The sequence below is a fragment of the Halichoerus grypus genome, chromosome 15, assembly GCF_964656455.1.
Source record: "Halichoerus grypus chromosome 15, mHalGry1.hap1.1, whole genome shotgun sequence".
Classification (NCBI taxonomy): domain Eukaryota; kingdom Metazoa; phylum Chordata; class Mammalia; order Carnivora; family Phocidae; genus Halichoerus; species Halichoerus grypus.
This window is the reverse complement of record NC_135726.1, coordinates 53,812,960-53,829,188: the sequence shown is the minus strand read 5'-3', so window position 1 is coordinate 53,829,188 and position 16,229 is coordinate 53,812,960. Positions and strand designations below refer to the sequence as shown.

At 55.0% G+C, this 16,229-nt stretch overlaps 1 protein-coding gene across 1 annotated transcript; it reads right to left on the bottom strand.

Annotated features, from left to right (window-relative positions):
• Positions 1 to 97: 97 nt before the first annotated feature.
• On the bottom strand, positions 98 to 16,063 carry RUVBL2 (RuvB like AAA ATPase 2). Its single transcript, XM_078063540.1, has 15 exons — positions 15,684 to 16,063; positions 11,189 to 11,243; positions 9,695 to 9,750; positions 9,241 to 9,382; positions 7,416 to 7,545; positions 7,191 to 7,257; positions 4,971 to 5,077; positions 4,775 to 4,868; positions 4,254 to 4,377; positions 3,816 to 3,910; positions 3,595 to 3,713; positions 1,363 to 1,482; positions 846 to 975; positions 348 to 462; positions 98 to 219 (listed from the first exon to the last, which is right to left on the bottom strand). Exons 1-15 carry the CDS (start codon positions 15,693 to 15,695, stop codon positions 194 to 196), a joined length of 1,392 nt encoding a protein of 463 aa, XP_077919666.1. The 5' UTR covers positions 15,696 to 16,063; the 3' UTR covers positions 98 to 193.
• Between the last annotated feature and the right edge of the window lie 166 nt (positions 16,064 to 16,229).

The window sequence follows — 16,229 nt, the reverse complement described above, 5'->3', positions numbered from 1 at the left end:
TCTTTCTCCCTCTCCCTCTGCCCCCACTGCCACCCCACCCTCACCGCTCCATGAGCTCTCTCTCTAAAAAAAAAAAAAAAAAAAAAGAGAGAATGGGTCCAGTTTCAGAACCATTTTATACAAAGTTACAGTGTCAGAACTCTAGTAGAAAACAGGGTGGGGTGGGGTGGGGTGGGGAGAGGGTGACATCAGCTCAAGAGGTGTCCATGGTTTCACCTTCTGTTGGGAGAAGGAAGGCCAGGTGGTCAGTGTGGCCCAGGGAGCAGGGCCTGAGATCTCCAGATCAGATACCCGCCTGCCCTCTGGGGGGGGTGACCCTGGGGACAGGCACAGCAGGGGACACTCACTGAGCTCGTTGAAGAGAAAGGCATCCTGGTACTCCTTCATGTACTGCGTGGAGCGCGACTCGTCCAGAAAGAGCGAGTAGACCCGTTTGATGTCATCCACCTGCACTTCCGTGCCCTGACAGGGGATGGTCAGACCTCAGTGGGGCCCCTCTCGGGGAGGTGGGTCAAGATGGGGACTCTGGAGCCAGACTGCCTGGGTTCGAATCCTGCCTTGGCCACCTCCCGGCTCAGGGCCCAACCCCTCCAGTCCTGGGTTTCTTCATCTGGAAGATGGACTGGACGGCAGTAACTTGGAGCTGACAGACATCTACGAAGCACCTGCTAGGTGTCAGGCCAGAAGATACAGGTGTAAACTCCACTGACCCAAGTTTCCAGCCTTTGAACACCCCTGTTCTGGGACTAAATCCAACACTGCGCTCCGAGCCCTTGGAGCGGTGAGTGGGGCACTCACTCACTCACTCACTCACTCGGGCTGGCCCTGGGGCTCCCTGGGCTGACCTTGCGTTTCCGGCACACCAGGCTGGCAGCCGTGATGAGCTGGATGGCGTAGCGCAGCGAGGTCTCCAAGCCGATGCGTGTCAGCACTGTGTAAGCGTCCTCGCTCATTTCTACGTCTTCCTCCTCACACCTGTGGGCAGGTGCGGGGGTGGGGGGTGGTGTCAGCCAGGGCCAGGGCGCCTGGCCGGCCCTTCCCCCCCGGGGCACTGCGGGACATCCTGGGGGACATGTGGAGTCTATGTCCTCAGAACCGCAGAACGCTGAGCAAGAAGGGCCAGTGAGGCACAGGCTGGGCCTGCAGCCTGGGCCCCCCGACGCTCCCCAGCCAGGGCTCTTTCCCCAGCCCCAGATCAGACGCCATTACTTGGATGCGCAGCCCAGCCCTACCTCCCGCAGACCCAGACACCTTCCCCCTCAGACCTTGCCGCCCCCACTTGCCAAACAGGGTGGGTGCCAGCCCTGCCTCTCAGGCCCGCAGCCTGGTCCTGCCCCAGAACACCAGCGGCTCTGCCCATACCGGATGCGGAGGATCTGTTTTGTGTCCTTCTCACTGTAGGGAGAGGTGGAGACGATGAGCAGTCGGTCCAGCAGGTCGATGGGGATGCCATGGGGGCTCTGGTAGCTGGTACCCCGGATCCTGGGGAGGAGGGGGTAAGGGAGGGCTGTCAGGGAGATGCTCCCAGAACCAGCTCTCCATTTCCTGTCCTCTCCACCCCCACCACGGCCCACTCACTGGGCAAATACCATTTAACCTTCAGCTCATGGCTGCTGTCACCAGCGACAGTGCAGCCGCCCCCCAGCTGTGTCACCCCCCCACAGGGCTGGGCTGGTTTTAGCCAGGTATCTCTATCTGGGATTACTGGATCAAGGTCCCACTCCTCTGCGTGACGTAGAGCTCCACAGGGAAGAGACTGCCGGTCCTACTCCCTGCTGCACCCGGCCCAGCGCAGGGCCCGGGAGCTAGAGTGGATTCTCGTTATTCGTGGTATTTACGTTCTATAAAGTGGGGCAAACGCTCAGCAGCAAATGACGCAGCACCGCTTCTCCGGGACGTACACAGTTAAGTTCTTGTGAGCCTCTGATCACAATGTTTTTGTCAACCAACCAACATATAACCTGGTCCTATGTGTTTCTTTTTTTTTTTTTTTTTTTTTTAAAGATTTTATTTATTTATTCATGAGAGACAGAGAGAGAGAGAGACAGAGGCAGAGGGAGAAGCAGGCTCCCTGCGGAGCAGGGAGCCCGATGTGGGACTCGATCCCAGGACCCTGGGATCATGACCTGAGCCGAAGGCAGACGCTTAACCGACTGAGCCACCCAGGCGTCCCTGGTCCTATGTGTTTCTATTTAAAGACATCTCATTTAACAAACGTCACTGACTCACGCCCTTTGAACTCACGGCTAACAGCTAACACTCTGCATCAGGCCTGAATGAAGCTCATCTAACACAGACACACTTTCTCTCTAAGGCGGATCCACCCCAGCCTTTTGCTCAGGGGCACTCGGCAGCGACAGGCCCCTTTAGACACGAAATCCCCAATAAAAAGCATAAAATGTGGCAAATGCGACACTAAACAGATCAGGAAAAGGACACTCATTTACAGCAGGTGAGCTGAAACCAGAAGGCAGGCGGGGTGTCACCTTGCATGACCTTGGTTTGGAGTGTCCATATCGGGCGACTCAAATGTGTTGCCTCTCCGCGCGTGTCTGCACCTGAGCCCCAGAGTGTCGCCAGTACTGACTGGGTGGGGGTGGGGGGGCTTACAAATCAACGTTAGTGAGAGGATGCAGACTCCCAAATACATGGTGTGCAGATAATGAGGAGTGACTTGGGTTTGCGGCCTGGCCCGGGAGGCGCCCCGCCCTCGGCTGGTCTCTCCCCATCTGGTTCAGAGATCCAACTCTGGCCCTGACACCTTCTCCGTGCACGTCACGGGGCCTAGCTGTCCGCACCTGTAACATGGGGCTGATACAATATCCACCTCCTGAGCTTATTTTAAGGGTCCGAGCGGCTCACCCGGGAAACAAGCCAGGGACAATCTGCCCATTTGCCCCCTGCAGTGATGACGGGTGGTCCTCCGGGCCTCAGCCTCCTGGGGGCTGTTGACCCCCCACTTCCTCCTCCCTGTCCGCCCATACACAGATGAGGCAGAGAAGAAGGCCAGCTGGGACGACAGGGCGAGGGGTGCTGGCAACACCCTAGGGCAGAGGTTCCCAAGCTTTACCAGAACCTGGGGCGCTTCACGGCTCGGGAATGTTTCCCAGGCATTCTTAAGCCAAAAGTAATATTAAGCTCTGTTCTGTAAAGTGGTTAGGGAAAAGTGAGCTAAGTGTAGTGATTTATGCAGTGTCCAACACACATCTCTGTGCATCCCTCAGAAACTTAAACCATTCCGCAGCACTCTGTGTGTTCTGCAGCACGCTGGGATGCCTCGGCACACGGTTTGGGAACTGTGTAGCCTCAGGGGTTCCGGGAACAAAGACAGAAAGAACATGGTCCCTCAGCTTCCTTATGGAGCAGAGCTGCCTGCCTACCCGCCCTGAGCACCCGCCTACCTTGTTTGAGGGAGAAGCACAGCCTTCTGTCTGGGCCCCGGTACTTGGGGGCAGCCTTGTTCTCAACACCTAAGCCCCCGCCCTTCCTAGCAGGGAGCTCAACAAACATGCCCTGGTTACCCTGTGCCTATACCCACCGCCTGGAGCACCCCATTTTCCCAGAGGCCTTTGAGGGGGCCAGCAGCTGGCTTACCGGGTGATGCCACGGTTGGTGGCCATGATGAGGACCGGCGCCATGTCACTCTCCAGGGCCCGATTGAGGAAGGAGAAGCTTTCAATGTCCAGCATGTGGACCTCGTCGATAAACAGCACCTGGGAGCCATTGGGGAGTACGTCAAACCCACCACCCGAGCCTCTCTCCTCCCATTTCCCACCACCACAAGCCGCCTGCCTCGGCCATGCCCCAGTACTCACCCCAGGGATGATCTCTGCCTTGCCCTCCTCACGCCACTCAGCCACCTTGGCATTGATCTGCTCTCGGACTTCTGACTTGATCTCCCCTGTGTCGCCTGAGGGAGGCAGGGGTGGCGCGGGGAGGATCAGGCAGGAGACAGGGACCCAGGGCCGGAGGGTGGATGAAGATAGAGAAAGACGGGACACCAGGGACAGAGGGAAGAGAGACCAAGACTGGAGTGGCAAAGGGAAAGCAGGGGTGGGAGTCCCAAACATCCCAGAGAGGAGGAGGACCAGAGACAGAGAACCCAGGAAGAAGAGAGGGCAGGACATCCAGGCCCCCGCTGAACCACCCGAGAGGGACTGACAGCAACAGAGAGGGAGACATGAACCAGGGGGTTGTGCTAGAGGGCAAGGAAGGGGGGTTGCACAGAGCAGGGCCAGTCTGAGGGGCCTCACCTGAGAAGAGAGCCAGGAAGCCCTGGGTGCGGGAGTTGATGACATCAATCTCATGCAGGGACACGGTGTGGACCACCTCCTTGCGTTTCTGGAGCTCTCCATCTGGACACTGCACGAACTTGGTCTATGGAGCCGGGGGGAGGGTGGGGAAGGAAGGAGAGACAAGGGTGGAGAAGAGCATGAAAGAGGGCTCAAAGAGGCCTGCGTAGGGGGAAATTGGACTCTGGACTCCTTGGAATGGAGCTGAGAATCCAGAAACCCCAGGTCCAAGAGTAGTCATCACTAGGGGATTCAAGAGCACTGAAGGATCGGGGGTTCCCGGAGGACCTCGGAAACCATGAGCAAATGGGCCAAGGTGAAGGGCCTTGGCTATCCCAGAGGGTACAGGGAAGAACCAGGAGTGCCAGGGACATGGGGTTGGGGTGACTGGAGGATCCAGACCCTCTGGGCCATGGGGGTGATGGAGGAGATGCAAACATCCTGGTGCCTGGAGTGAGGGGACCCCCAGAGCCCTGACCCACCTGAGAGCCCATGGCATCATAGTCTCGAGCACGTGTGAAGGAGCGGCCCAGCTTAGAGATCTTGCCTGTGGCCTTGTCAATGGTGATCACATCCCTGCAGGTGGCGGGGGTGGGGGGGAAGGAGGGTGGAAGTGAGGACAGGAAAGGGCCCAAGATCCCCCACCTTGGCCACCCAGTGTGGCCCCCTGCCACTCACCCGGCCTGGACTTTGTCCTTGGTCAGGGATTCAATCATCTTGGTGCCCAGGTCATATATGGTCTCCATCTCTGTGGTCTTGAGAGTCAGCTTGCCTACCTTAGAGCCCTGTGTGTTTTTTATACATTTATTTATTTATTTATTTAAGTAATCTCTACACCCAACGTGGGGCTCAAACTCATGACCCTGGAGATCAAGCACACTCCACCGACTGAGCCAGGCAGGCGCCCCTGGTTTTACATTTTTGAAGGGAGGATGCATCCATCGATTTCTTCTGTAATAGAAATCTAACTTAAAGAACTATCTTGTGGGACGCCTGGGTGGCTCAGTCAGTTAAGTGTCTGACTCTTGATCTCAGCTCAGGTTTTGATTTCAGGGTCGTGAGTTCGAGCCCCACGAGTTCGAGCCCCACGCTGGGCGTGGATCCTACTTAAAAAAATAAAAAGATAAATAAAATAAAATCAAAACTATTTTGTGGGGGGTGGACGCCTGACTGGCTCAGTCAGAGGAGCATGCGACTCTTGATCTGAGGGTTGTTGAGTTCCAGCCTCATGTTGGGGGTAGAATTTACTTTAAAATAAAAAAATACAATAAAAGAACTATCTTGGGAGTGGCTTTCTCTATGTTTAAATATTCTCCTATCATATTTTTAAAATTCAAAACATAATTGCCGATGGATGGGACTAATTTAGGAGACTGTGGACAGGGGTTAAAAGTGCAAGCTGAGGGGCACCTGGAGGGCTCAGTCAGTTGGGCGTCTGCCTTCCGCTCGGTCATGATCCCAAGGTCCTGGGACCAAACCTGTCATCAGGCTCCCTGCTCAGCGGGGCGTCTGCTTCTCCCTCTCCCTCCACCCCCACCCCCCGGCTCGTGCTCTATCTCTCTTGCTCACTCTCTCAAATAAATGAATAAAATCTTTTTTTTTTTTTAAATTGCAAGTCAATGCAATCATGCGTCTGAAACCTATTTCCATCGAGAATGACGAGCAAATGAAAGAAGAGGACAGTGTCCACGCTACTAGACACAGGAACAGAAGGTGACTCGGTGTGAGGTCAACAGGCTTGAAGCATGTTTAAGCTTTCCATTATTTGGCATGTTACCAGCAACTACAACTTAACATGTAAAAGAGAATTACAGTCGGAGAAAGCACAGCCTGGAGAACCCCGCGCCAGGTGAGAGAAGCCCGCCGCGGCAAGTCGCCTGCTGCAGGACCCCGTGTGTAAGAACCGCCCAGAACTGGCAAATCCATGGACACGGGAAGGAGATCTGGGGCTGCCAGGGGTTGGGGGCCGGGCAAAGTTCTACTTTTTTATCTCTCTCTTTTTTTTTTTTTAAGATTTATTTATTTATTTGACAGAGAGAGTCACAGCGAGAGAGGGATCACAAGCAGGGGGAGTGGGAGAGGGAGAAGCAGGCTTCCTGCTGAGCAGGGAGCCCGATGCGGGGCTTGATCCCAGGACCCTGGGACCATGACCTGAGCCGAAGGCAGACGCTTAACAACTGAGCCACCCAGGCGCCTCTCTACTTTTTTATCTTGATGGTGGTTCTAAGGGGATTTGCTTTATAATAACTTACTAACCACATGATTATTTTACGTGCTTCTTTACATCTGTTTTATATTATAAGGATGTTTTTATTCTCAGCTTAAAAAAAGAAAAAGGGAGCGAATCACAACGACCATGTAAGCTGGATAGGAAATGTCTTTTAGTGCTAAGCTCCATAAAATCTCACAGAACAGGTTCTTAAGCCTGACTTTTAAGAATTAACTGTGAGACAGTGCAGCAGCTCTTTCTGCCCACAGGGCCTGTCCCCGTGCTTTGATGAAACCGCCATTTTGCACCAAAAAAAGAAAAAAAAAAAAGAATTAACTGTTAAGAGGGGGCGCCTGACTGGCTCAGTGGGAGGAGCATGCGACTCTCGATCTGGGGGTTGTGAGTTCGAGCCCCATGTTGGGGGTAGAGATTACTTAAATAAATAAAACTTAAAAAAAAAAGAAAAAAAGAATGAACTGTGAGAAACTTCCAGACCTTCTCTGTCATGACACCACTTGGTTTTAACTGCTCACGGTGTCACTCGCAAGTGGATAAACTGTCACTCTACTGACCCCCTCCCCCACACCGTAGGCATGTAGAGGGCTCCCAACCTGGAGCTCAAACATTCCACGGATTCTGCCGCCCCGCCCTCCAGGCCTGGAGGAGGCCTAGGCTCACAGCAGACTCACCGTGCCCGTCGCTGGCCGGTCAATCTGGATCTCCACCACCTCCCCTTCAATGATCTCAGTCTCCTCCCTAGGCAGAGAACAGGTGTGAGCAGAGAGCCCAATGCCTGGGCCCTTGGGCATGGCTAACTCCCATGAGCCCTCAGGCAGAGAACAAGTCAAATAGGGCAGGGGTCATCCGGAGGCCGCTGGGAGCTGGCTCCATCCCGAGCTGGGTCCTGTGCTTACTTGATGCGAACGCCAATAGACCGCCGGAAGGCCTGCGTCAGCGCCTCGGTCTTGCTCATCTCCAGCGAGAAGATCTCACTGCCCGCGATGGCTGTGAACGGGGTGTCAGGGCCCAGGGCCTGTGCCATGCCTGGGGAACAGGTGGTCTGGGTAGGTGGGCGCAGCCTGGCCCCAGGCGACACCTACTCTGGGGCAAACCAGCTGTCTCCCTCCTCGGGAAGGAGCGTAGCTGAAATGGGCTCAGCGCTGGGGGCAGACACGGAGACGCGGAGAAAGCTAGGGACGGCGGGCTGCGTAGGGAGGCCTGGTTTCGAACCCCATGCTGCCCAGAGGGCCAACTTCATGACCCTATAATCTTGCCACGCCTGTCTCCCAACCTCTAGGAGCTGTTTAGCCTCCAGGCTCGGGGGTAATGAGCAGGTAGAGGCCCAAAGAGGGTGGAAATAGTCAAGGGTGGTGGCTCTAAAGCCAGACCGCCTAGGTTCGAATCCTGGCTTCACCGCTTAGCACCGTGTGATCCTGAGAAGCCTTGTCTGCTCTGAGCCTGTTTGTCTCTCTGTAGAATGGGGACCACAGCAGAACAAGCGCTGCCATGGGAGGCACCCTGCAGAGAAGCGATCTGGGGGCGGCAGGCAGGCAGGCGTGCTCAACCATGAACCTGCCACATGACCGGGAACCAGCCCGGGGACGGGTCTTCTGTCTGGCCTGGGGTTGGCTGGCGGACAGTGGGGCTGATCCTGCGGTCACTCCAAGCACCACATCGAGTCTCACAGACAGGAAGTCACTGAACCCTTCCAACCAGTGTGAGTTGGGGACTCTTCCTAGTCCCCTTTACAGACATGGGCCACACTCTGTGCCGGGCAATCCCATTCCCTATCGTCTGCCCGGGAGACTCCCAGACACCCTGCAAGTCTTGGCTCAGGGCCTGACTTATCTGGGAAGGCTCTCCTGATAACTGTCACCGCATCCCTCCCTGCTCCCTCATTAGGGTCAGGAGCCTACTCTGTCCATTACAGCACACACCACCCTGGAAGGAACTGTGTCCCCAAGCCTAGAAACTCCCTAAAGTCAAGGCTTTGGTCTTACTCATGTAAGTGTCCCCAATGTCTGGCCCAGGACCCCCACTTCACTAAAGAAGCAACGGTCCACGTTAAAACAAGAAATGTGGGGTGCCTGGGTGGCTCAGTCGTTAAGCCTTCAGCTCGGGTCATGATCCCAGGGTCCTGGGATCGAGCTTCACATCTGGCTCCCTGCTTGGCGGGAGGCCTGCTTCTCCCTCTCCCACTCCCCCTGCTTGTGTTCCTTCTTTCACTGTCTATCAAATAAATAAAATCTTAAAAAAAAAAAGAAAGAAATGTGCTAATGTCTCATCATGTCGCAGCAGAATGTTAAGGATATGATTAAGTTCTGGTCAATAAGATATAAGCAAAAGGGTGTGGGAGTCCCAAGACTGCTGCTTAAAGAGAGCTACCTTTAAAGGGAGGGAGGTACATAATCACTGCAAGATCCCTTTCTCCTTCCTCCTACGTGAGAGTATGGGTGGGAAGGCTGGAGCTTAGGCAACCCTCTTGGAACATGAGGTGACCCTGACATGGAAGCAAGTACAGAGGATGTTGAGGTGGGAAGGCAGAATACTTTATGGAACTGCTCAACAAGCCCTAGGTGGCCTATGCTCAGAAGCTTCTATGTGAGAGAATGAACCAGAGGGTTTACACCCCTGCCATTTGCAGCTATCTGTTAAATGTGGCTGAACCCAACCTGGATTTACACAGTAAGGATTATCTGGCAGAGACCAGAAGAGCTCCTGCCCCGACAAGCTTCTTACCCATGGCGATGGCCGTCTTCCCGGTGCCCGGCTGGCCGGCGATGAGCACCGCCCGCCCTGCGATCTTCCCTTCCCGGATCATCTCCAGCACAACACCAGCTGCCCGTCGGGCTGCCAGCTGCCCCACCATGCCCTGGGAAGCCTGTGGGGTGGGAGGCGAGAGCACACCAGGGGACTTCCTACTGGGCTGCCACCCCATTTCCCCCACCTCCAGGCCAGGGAGACAAAAGGGCATGCTGTTGGCTAGGACTTCGGGAAAAAGCTAAAAAAAAAAACAAAACAAACCTTTTCCACCCCCATTTTTTTTTTAAACTAATAAAACTCTACAGGTGGTTAAATTTTATAGATAGGTAGCCAAAGGTCTGGGAGACCCTAACACTCCCTAGGGCCCTGGGGACCCCGTGCCTGAGGCCTCCCTGGATCAGCCTTCCCACCCCACCGCCCTCAGCCCTACCTGCCGTGGCTCCAAGGCATCGTCCAGCCCCAGCCCCCGGATGTGGGAGTGGGCGCCTGTGTCAGGGGAAAGAACCAGAAGACACAGTTACCAGCCAGCTCGGGATAATGTGTGGCCTGAGGAAAGGGACTTCGTCTCTCAGTCCTGGTTCCCTCCTTGGTCAGATGGGGAGTCCGAGTCTCTACCTCACTGGGAGGATGGCCGGTCAGGGTAAATGCTTAATAAATTGGAGCTGCCCTTAGGATACAGCATAGTGGCCCAGAATCACTGAGACCTGGTTAACCACGTCATCAGATCAGGATCTAACCGTGACAGCTAACGACCACAATTACTTTACGTTTATAGCCTAAGGGGCCCCACAGATTCTTATTTCATTCCACGTAACCCTGAGAAACGGAGTGCTAGCTATTACCACCCCAGAGTGCTTCTGGGGCTCAATAACCTCCTCAGGCCCTCACCGACATGAAGTTGAGGAGGGAGCCCAGAGAGGTCAGGCCCCTTGCCCAAGACCACACAGCCGAGCAAGAGGTAAAGACATGGGATTTCAATGTTTCACACTGGACCGGGGCTGGGCAAACTATAGCCTGTGGGCCAGTCACTTGTTTTTGCAAATAAAGTTTTATCGGCACACCGCCGTGCCCATTCCCTTACACACTGCTTGTGGCTGTTTTCACACTGCAACAAGAGAACTGAGTATTTTCCACAGAGAAGAGATTTACCGTCTGTCCCTTTAAGAAAAGATGTGCTGACCCCAGCACTAGATTGTAAGCACCCTGAGGGCAGGTACTGGGTGCAGTTAAGTGTCTAGGGGGTCCTCAGCTCCAACAGCGCCCGGCCCTCTGATAGCTGAAACAGTGTTGGCCCCTGCACTTTAAGGGCTTTATACGCCTGACCTTATGGAATCTTATATCAACTGATGAGGTGAACCACCTTTGCTCCATTTTGCAGATAAGGACACTGAGAGCAACTAGCCTCTTGCAACGGAAGTGGTCCCCAGCAGCGGCCTCCAGAACCCATGTTCCTAGCCACAAGCTCTTTACCTCAGGGCCTCTCTCGTAGGCACTGAGTGAACGAATGTGCACGAACGAGTACAGTCTCCATGCAGGTAAAGCTCTTTGTGGAGGCTACACCCTTCTGGCCCACTACACCCCAACCGCGTGCTCCTGGATTCACAGCCTACTCCGTGTGTGAGCTGGGACCCATGGCTTGACTGCTCTGAGTCTCGGTTTCCTCGGCTACAATACGGGATGACAGTTGCTATGTGCATCTCCTGGGATGGCTGTGAGAACTTGGCAGGTCACGAACTCATGCGTCCACTGGTTATCTGTTTAGCGCACAGCCAGAAATGAGCCAGACCTCATCCCTGCCCTCATCGAGCTGATGCCACGGTTTGTGCTGAGTGATGGGACAGTCAGTTTTGGGCCAAGCCCAGCAGGCACTCCTGGGCAGGCTGGCTCTGTTGTGGGCAGGCAGGGTCTGGACGTGCTCACTCACCGATACGCTCAATCCTCGTCACATCTCGGATCTCTGGGACCTTGGTTGTGGCCGTCTGGGAGCGGACGAAGACATGTCAGAAGAGTCAGATGATCCCAGTTTTCACCACCTCCTCCTCTGTCCCTCCCGCCCACGTCCCGGGAGGCAGTCCTCTCCATTCCTTTTCCCCACAGGCAGGCCAACAGCCCAAACATCCGTCACTCCCACCCTTCTCGTTTGTCACCAACTAATGCTGGTTGGTTGACCCCAGTACACTGAGTCCCAGAAAGACAAGGACCGTGTCTGTCTCATTTATAGTTCTGTCCCCAGGGCCTAGCACATTATTTGGTGCCCAGGAATTATTTGGTGAAGGAAGAAGTCCTCCCTGCTCCCATGATTGGAAGGACAGACATCAATGCTTGGCCCCCAACTGCCCAGCCCCCTTGTACCGCGCTGCCCGAATCTCTGTCACTAGGCCTTTGCATGCGCATGTCCCAGAGTCCAGCCTGCTCTCCCCGCCTCCCTCACTGAATGAGATCAAGCAACGCTCATGAAGGGAGGCCCTCCCTGACCTCTGCCCAGCCTGACTTGTTCCAGGGTCTCTGGATGTCTGGACAGAATGAAAGGTCTCCCTTGGGAGCCCGATCTCCCCATGTAATCTCACATTTAGGAGGGAGACGTCCGATCAGTGTTCTCGGCTCCAGTGGATGGGAGACCCATGAAGGGCACAGCCTACCTCTTGCTTGTTCACTTGGGGTTCAACATTTGGGGTTTGGATGAATGATGTACTGAAGTCTGAGCTGATTCAACAAGCAGGGACTGAGTCCTCTGGTGTCCCCAGCTCTCTGAAAAGAGGAGCCAGCGACCATTTCTTCTCATATAGGGGAGAGAGATAAGTACCCCCTGGGACAATTCAAGAACCCCCAGAAGGTTCACACAAGTGTTCACAGCAGCATTATTCACAAAAGCCAAAAGGTGGGAAAATCCAAAATGTCCATCAACAGATGAATGGATAAGCAAAACGTGGTTATGTCCACACCTGGAATATTATTCAGCCATAAAGAGAAAGAAAGTTCCAACATATGCTGTAGTGTGGGTGAACCTTGAAAACATGTGAAGTGAAAGAAAGTGGACACAAAAGGTCACATATGGTATGATTTCACTGACATGAAATGTCCAGGATAAGCAAATTCATAGAGACAGGAAATACACTGGTGGTGGCCTAGGGCTGGGGGTATGAGAGGATTGGGGATGATGGCCAAGAGCTACCTACAGGGTTTCCCTCTTGGGAGGATCAAGATGTCCTAAAACTGATTGAGCTGACAGTTGCACAACTGTGAACATACTAAAAGCCACTGAACTGTACACTTTATTATTTTTTTTAAGATTTATTTATTTATCTGAGAGAGAGAGCACACATATGGAGAGGGAGAGGGAGAAGCACACTCCCCACTAAGCAGGGAGCCCGATGTGGGACTCGATCCCAGGACCCTGGGATCATTACCTGAGCCGAAGGCAGACGCTTAACCATCTGAGCCACCCAGGCGCCCCTAAACCGTACACTTTAAATGGGTAAATTGTATGGTATGTGAGGGGTGCCTGGGTGGCTCAGTCGTTAAGCGTCTGCCTTCGGCTCAGGTCATGATCTCAGGGTCCTGAGATCGAGCCCCGCGTCGGGCTCCCAGCTCCGCGGGAAGCCTGCTTCTCCCTCTTCCACTCCCCCTGCTTGTGTTCCCTCTCTCGCTATGTCTCTCTCTGTCAAATGAATAAATAAAAAAAAATCTTTAAAAAAAATTGTATGGTATGTAAATTATATCTCAATAAGGCTGTTAAAAATCTGGGCGGTGGGTCCTAGGCTGTATTATTATCTGACACTGGAGTATTTCACAATTTCTTTCTTTCTAAGTTTATTTCTGTAAGGAATCTCTACACCCAACATGGGGCTTGAACTCATGACCCTGAGATCAAGAGTCACCTGCGCTCCACTGACTGAGTCAGGTGCCCCTCACGATTTCTAGTAAAGGAAAGGAAAGCCTAAGCAGCCAGCCTGCTGACTCAGTCCCTTGGCCACCTGCCCCCAACCCTTCTTCCCTCCCCCAGGTCTCTCTTCTTCCACCAGGAGAGGAGAGGAAAGCATCCAACTCAGTGGAAGCCTCCAGTCTCTGGAGTTTAGACGGTAACCACCACATGGTCACAAGCTTCCCTCCCACCTATCCTCTCCTCATAAAAGGCTAGAACCAAGAGCAGTGGACACTGGCCCCAAACTATCAGAAGACTCAGAACATAGCCCTACACATCGCGACACATCCTATCAGACCCTGTTTGTGGCAATAAATGGGCATGGATCCAGAAGTCCCAACTCTGAGCAATCCCAACACAAACAGACCTGCCTCCTACAAGGCCTTCCTTTTCACCAGAAGCCTCTCCTACGCTGTGCTGCCCACTGACCCCATGGAAGCAGAGGTTATTTTATTTTATTTTTTAAATATTTTTATTTATTTATTTGATAGAGACAGACACAGCGAGAAAGGGAACACAAGCAGGGGGAGTGGGAGAGGGAGAAGCAGGCTTCCCGCTGAGCAGGGAGCCCGATGCGGGGCTCGATCCCAGGACCCTGGGATCATGACCCAAGCCGAAGGCAGACGCTTAACCAACTGAGTCACCCAGGTGCCCCAGCAGAGGTCATTTTAAAACTCGGCATCCACTATCCCCTCAAACTTCCAATACTTCATCAATGTCCATGGGAACTGGGTCTCAGGAGTGTGGCCATCACCTTTCTTCTTCTGCTTCTGCTCCCCAATCCACCCCCTTTGCCATGGCAGCAGCCACAGACTCAAATTCCAACCCACCCCCCACACCAGTAACTATCGCCCCCACCCCTCCTCCATCCTGACCAGGGTCACTATGGGAACCAAGGTAGCCGGAAGCCCAATTCAACCCCCAAGCTAAGGCCACATCCCTTCTTCATTCAGATGTTTCTCAAGCAAGTGCCAGGGCCAGTGTACCCGGTCTCTCCTTTACAGAGCTCATGCATGCATTCATTCATTCATTCAAACATTCAAGTGATAACCTACTGAGCATCCGCACTGAGTATTAGGTGCTGAAATATGAAAATGGCCCAAACAATCCCATGACAAGATCCCCAGCCAGGTCCCCTTCCCCACAGACACCCTCCAGGTTCTCAACACTCTTGTGTGTGGCTCAAGGCTAAGCAACTTCACACTCTCAAGCACACAGGACAGGTCCTCACCTGAGCTTCCTCCTGTACTCAGGTGCCATTCATACCATCAACAACCCAAGGCCCCTGAATGGCTTGAAGCCCAAAATACTACAATCCTCATCAAACTTTAGGGCAAGTCTGCAGAACTGGCTGCTGATTGTGCCCAGAGGACTGGAAGATCGCACCACTGTCACCTTGAATACCACTTGAATCCAGGATTCCAGAATACCAGCCCCTTTACTCCTCCTCAGACCCAGGAGTCCTCGCCCCCAGCCTCCTCTCCCTCAGATGCAGGAATCTTCACCCCCAGCCTCCTCATCCCTCAGACGCAGGAGCCCGGGACGCCAGGCCCCTCCTCCCTCAGACCCGGGAGTCCAGACCCCCCAGCCTCCTCCTCCCTCAGACCCGGGAGTCCTGGCCCCCAGACCCTCTCCTCCCTCAGACCTGGGAGTCCTGGCCCCCAGACCCTCTCCTCCCTCAGACCTGGGAGTCCAGACCCCCAGTCCCTCCTCCCTCAGACCTGGGAGTCCAGACCCCCAACCACCTCCTCCCTCAGACCTGGGAGTCCTGGCCCCCAGACCCTCTCCTCCCTCAGACCTGGGAGTCCAGACCCCCAGTCCCTCCTCCCTCAGACCTGGGAGTCCAGACCCCCAACCACCTCCTCCCTCAGACCCGGGAGTCCTGGCCCCCAGACCCTCTCCTCCCTCAGACCTGGCAGTCCAGACCCCCAGTCCCTCCTCCCTCAGACCTGGGAGTCCAGACCCCCCAACCACCTCCTCCCTCACACCCGGGAGTCCTGGGTCCCAGACCCTCTCCTCCCTCAGACCTAGGGTTCCAGGCCCTCAGCCCCCTCCTCCCTCAGACCTGGGAGTCCAGACCCCCAACCACCTCCTCCCTCACACCCGGGAGTCCAGGCCCCCAGCCCCTCCTCCCTCAGACCCGGGAGTCCTGGTCCCCAGGCCCTCTCCTCCCTCAGACCCAGTGGTCCAGGCCCCCAGGCCCTCTCCTCCCTCAGACCCGGGAGTCCAGGCCCCCAGGCCCTCTCCTCCCTCAGACCCAGTGGTCCAGGCCCCCAGGCCCTCTCCTCCCTCAGACCCGGGAGTCCAGGCCCCCAGGCCCTCTCCTCCCTCAGACCCGGGAGTCCAGGCCCCCAGGCCCTCTCCTCCCTCAGATCCAGGGGTCCAGGCCTCCAGCACCCTCCCCCCTCAGACCCAGGGGTCCGGACCCCCAGCACCCTTCCCGCTCAGTCTCGGGGATGCGAGTTCGCTCCTCAGCTCTCCCCACGCCAGCACTTACCACGGTTGCCATGATGCTCACCAACCGCCAATATCCTAGCGGAAACGGAAACGCGCTAGGAACAAGGAGTTCTGGTCCCTCTAGACGGCCAGGTCCTCCAAAGATCTCGACGTTTCCTCATAAATATGCAAACTCTCCTTGCGGGGGCGTGGCGTCACTTTTTAGGCCCCGCTCCTCCGCCGAGACTGAACTGGTAAAGGGGTTCCCGGAACTCCTGGGTCGGTTCCCAACGCCTCCTGGCCCCTCCCTTTACCCAGGCCTCCTTGCTGAGGCGGATTGCAAAATTCTTAAGACTTCTTTGGGCAACCACACGTTCCCCACGCTCCCTTTCCTCCCTATTGCACCCTCTTGTCTCCCCGCTAACTCTGTGGCCTCAAGATTAGGATTGACAGAGTTGAGGGCCAATCTGCTAGCGCAGCGAGAAGCCACACCCCCTAAAGCTCTCATTGGCCGCTACGGTGGCGGGGCAGAGTAAACCCTACCTTGTTCATCAATGAGGAGATGCGTCAGCCCCCTCCCCCGGGCACAGGCCAATGGCTGTGGTCG

What these genes read in the sequence shown, in the direction of transcription:
- RUVBL2 (XM_078063540.1), bottom strand. An exon ending in GACGAGGATTGAGCGTATCG is followed by an intron (nt 9,751 to 11,188) that starts GTGAGTGAGCAC and finishes CCCCTGACACAG; the next exon opens with GCGCCCACTCCCACATCCGG. An exon ending in TGGTGTGCCGGAAACGCAAG is followed by an intron (nt 463 to 845) that starts GTCAGCCCAGGG and finishes ATCCCCTGTCAG; the next exon opens with GGCACGGAAGTGCAGGTGGA.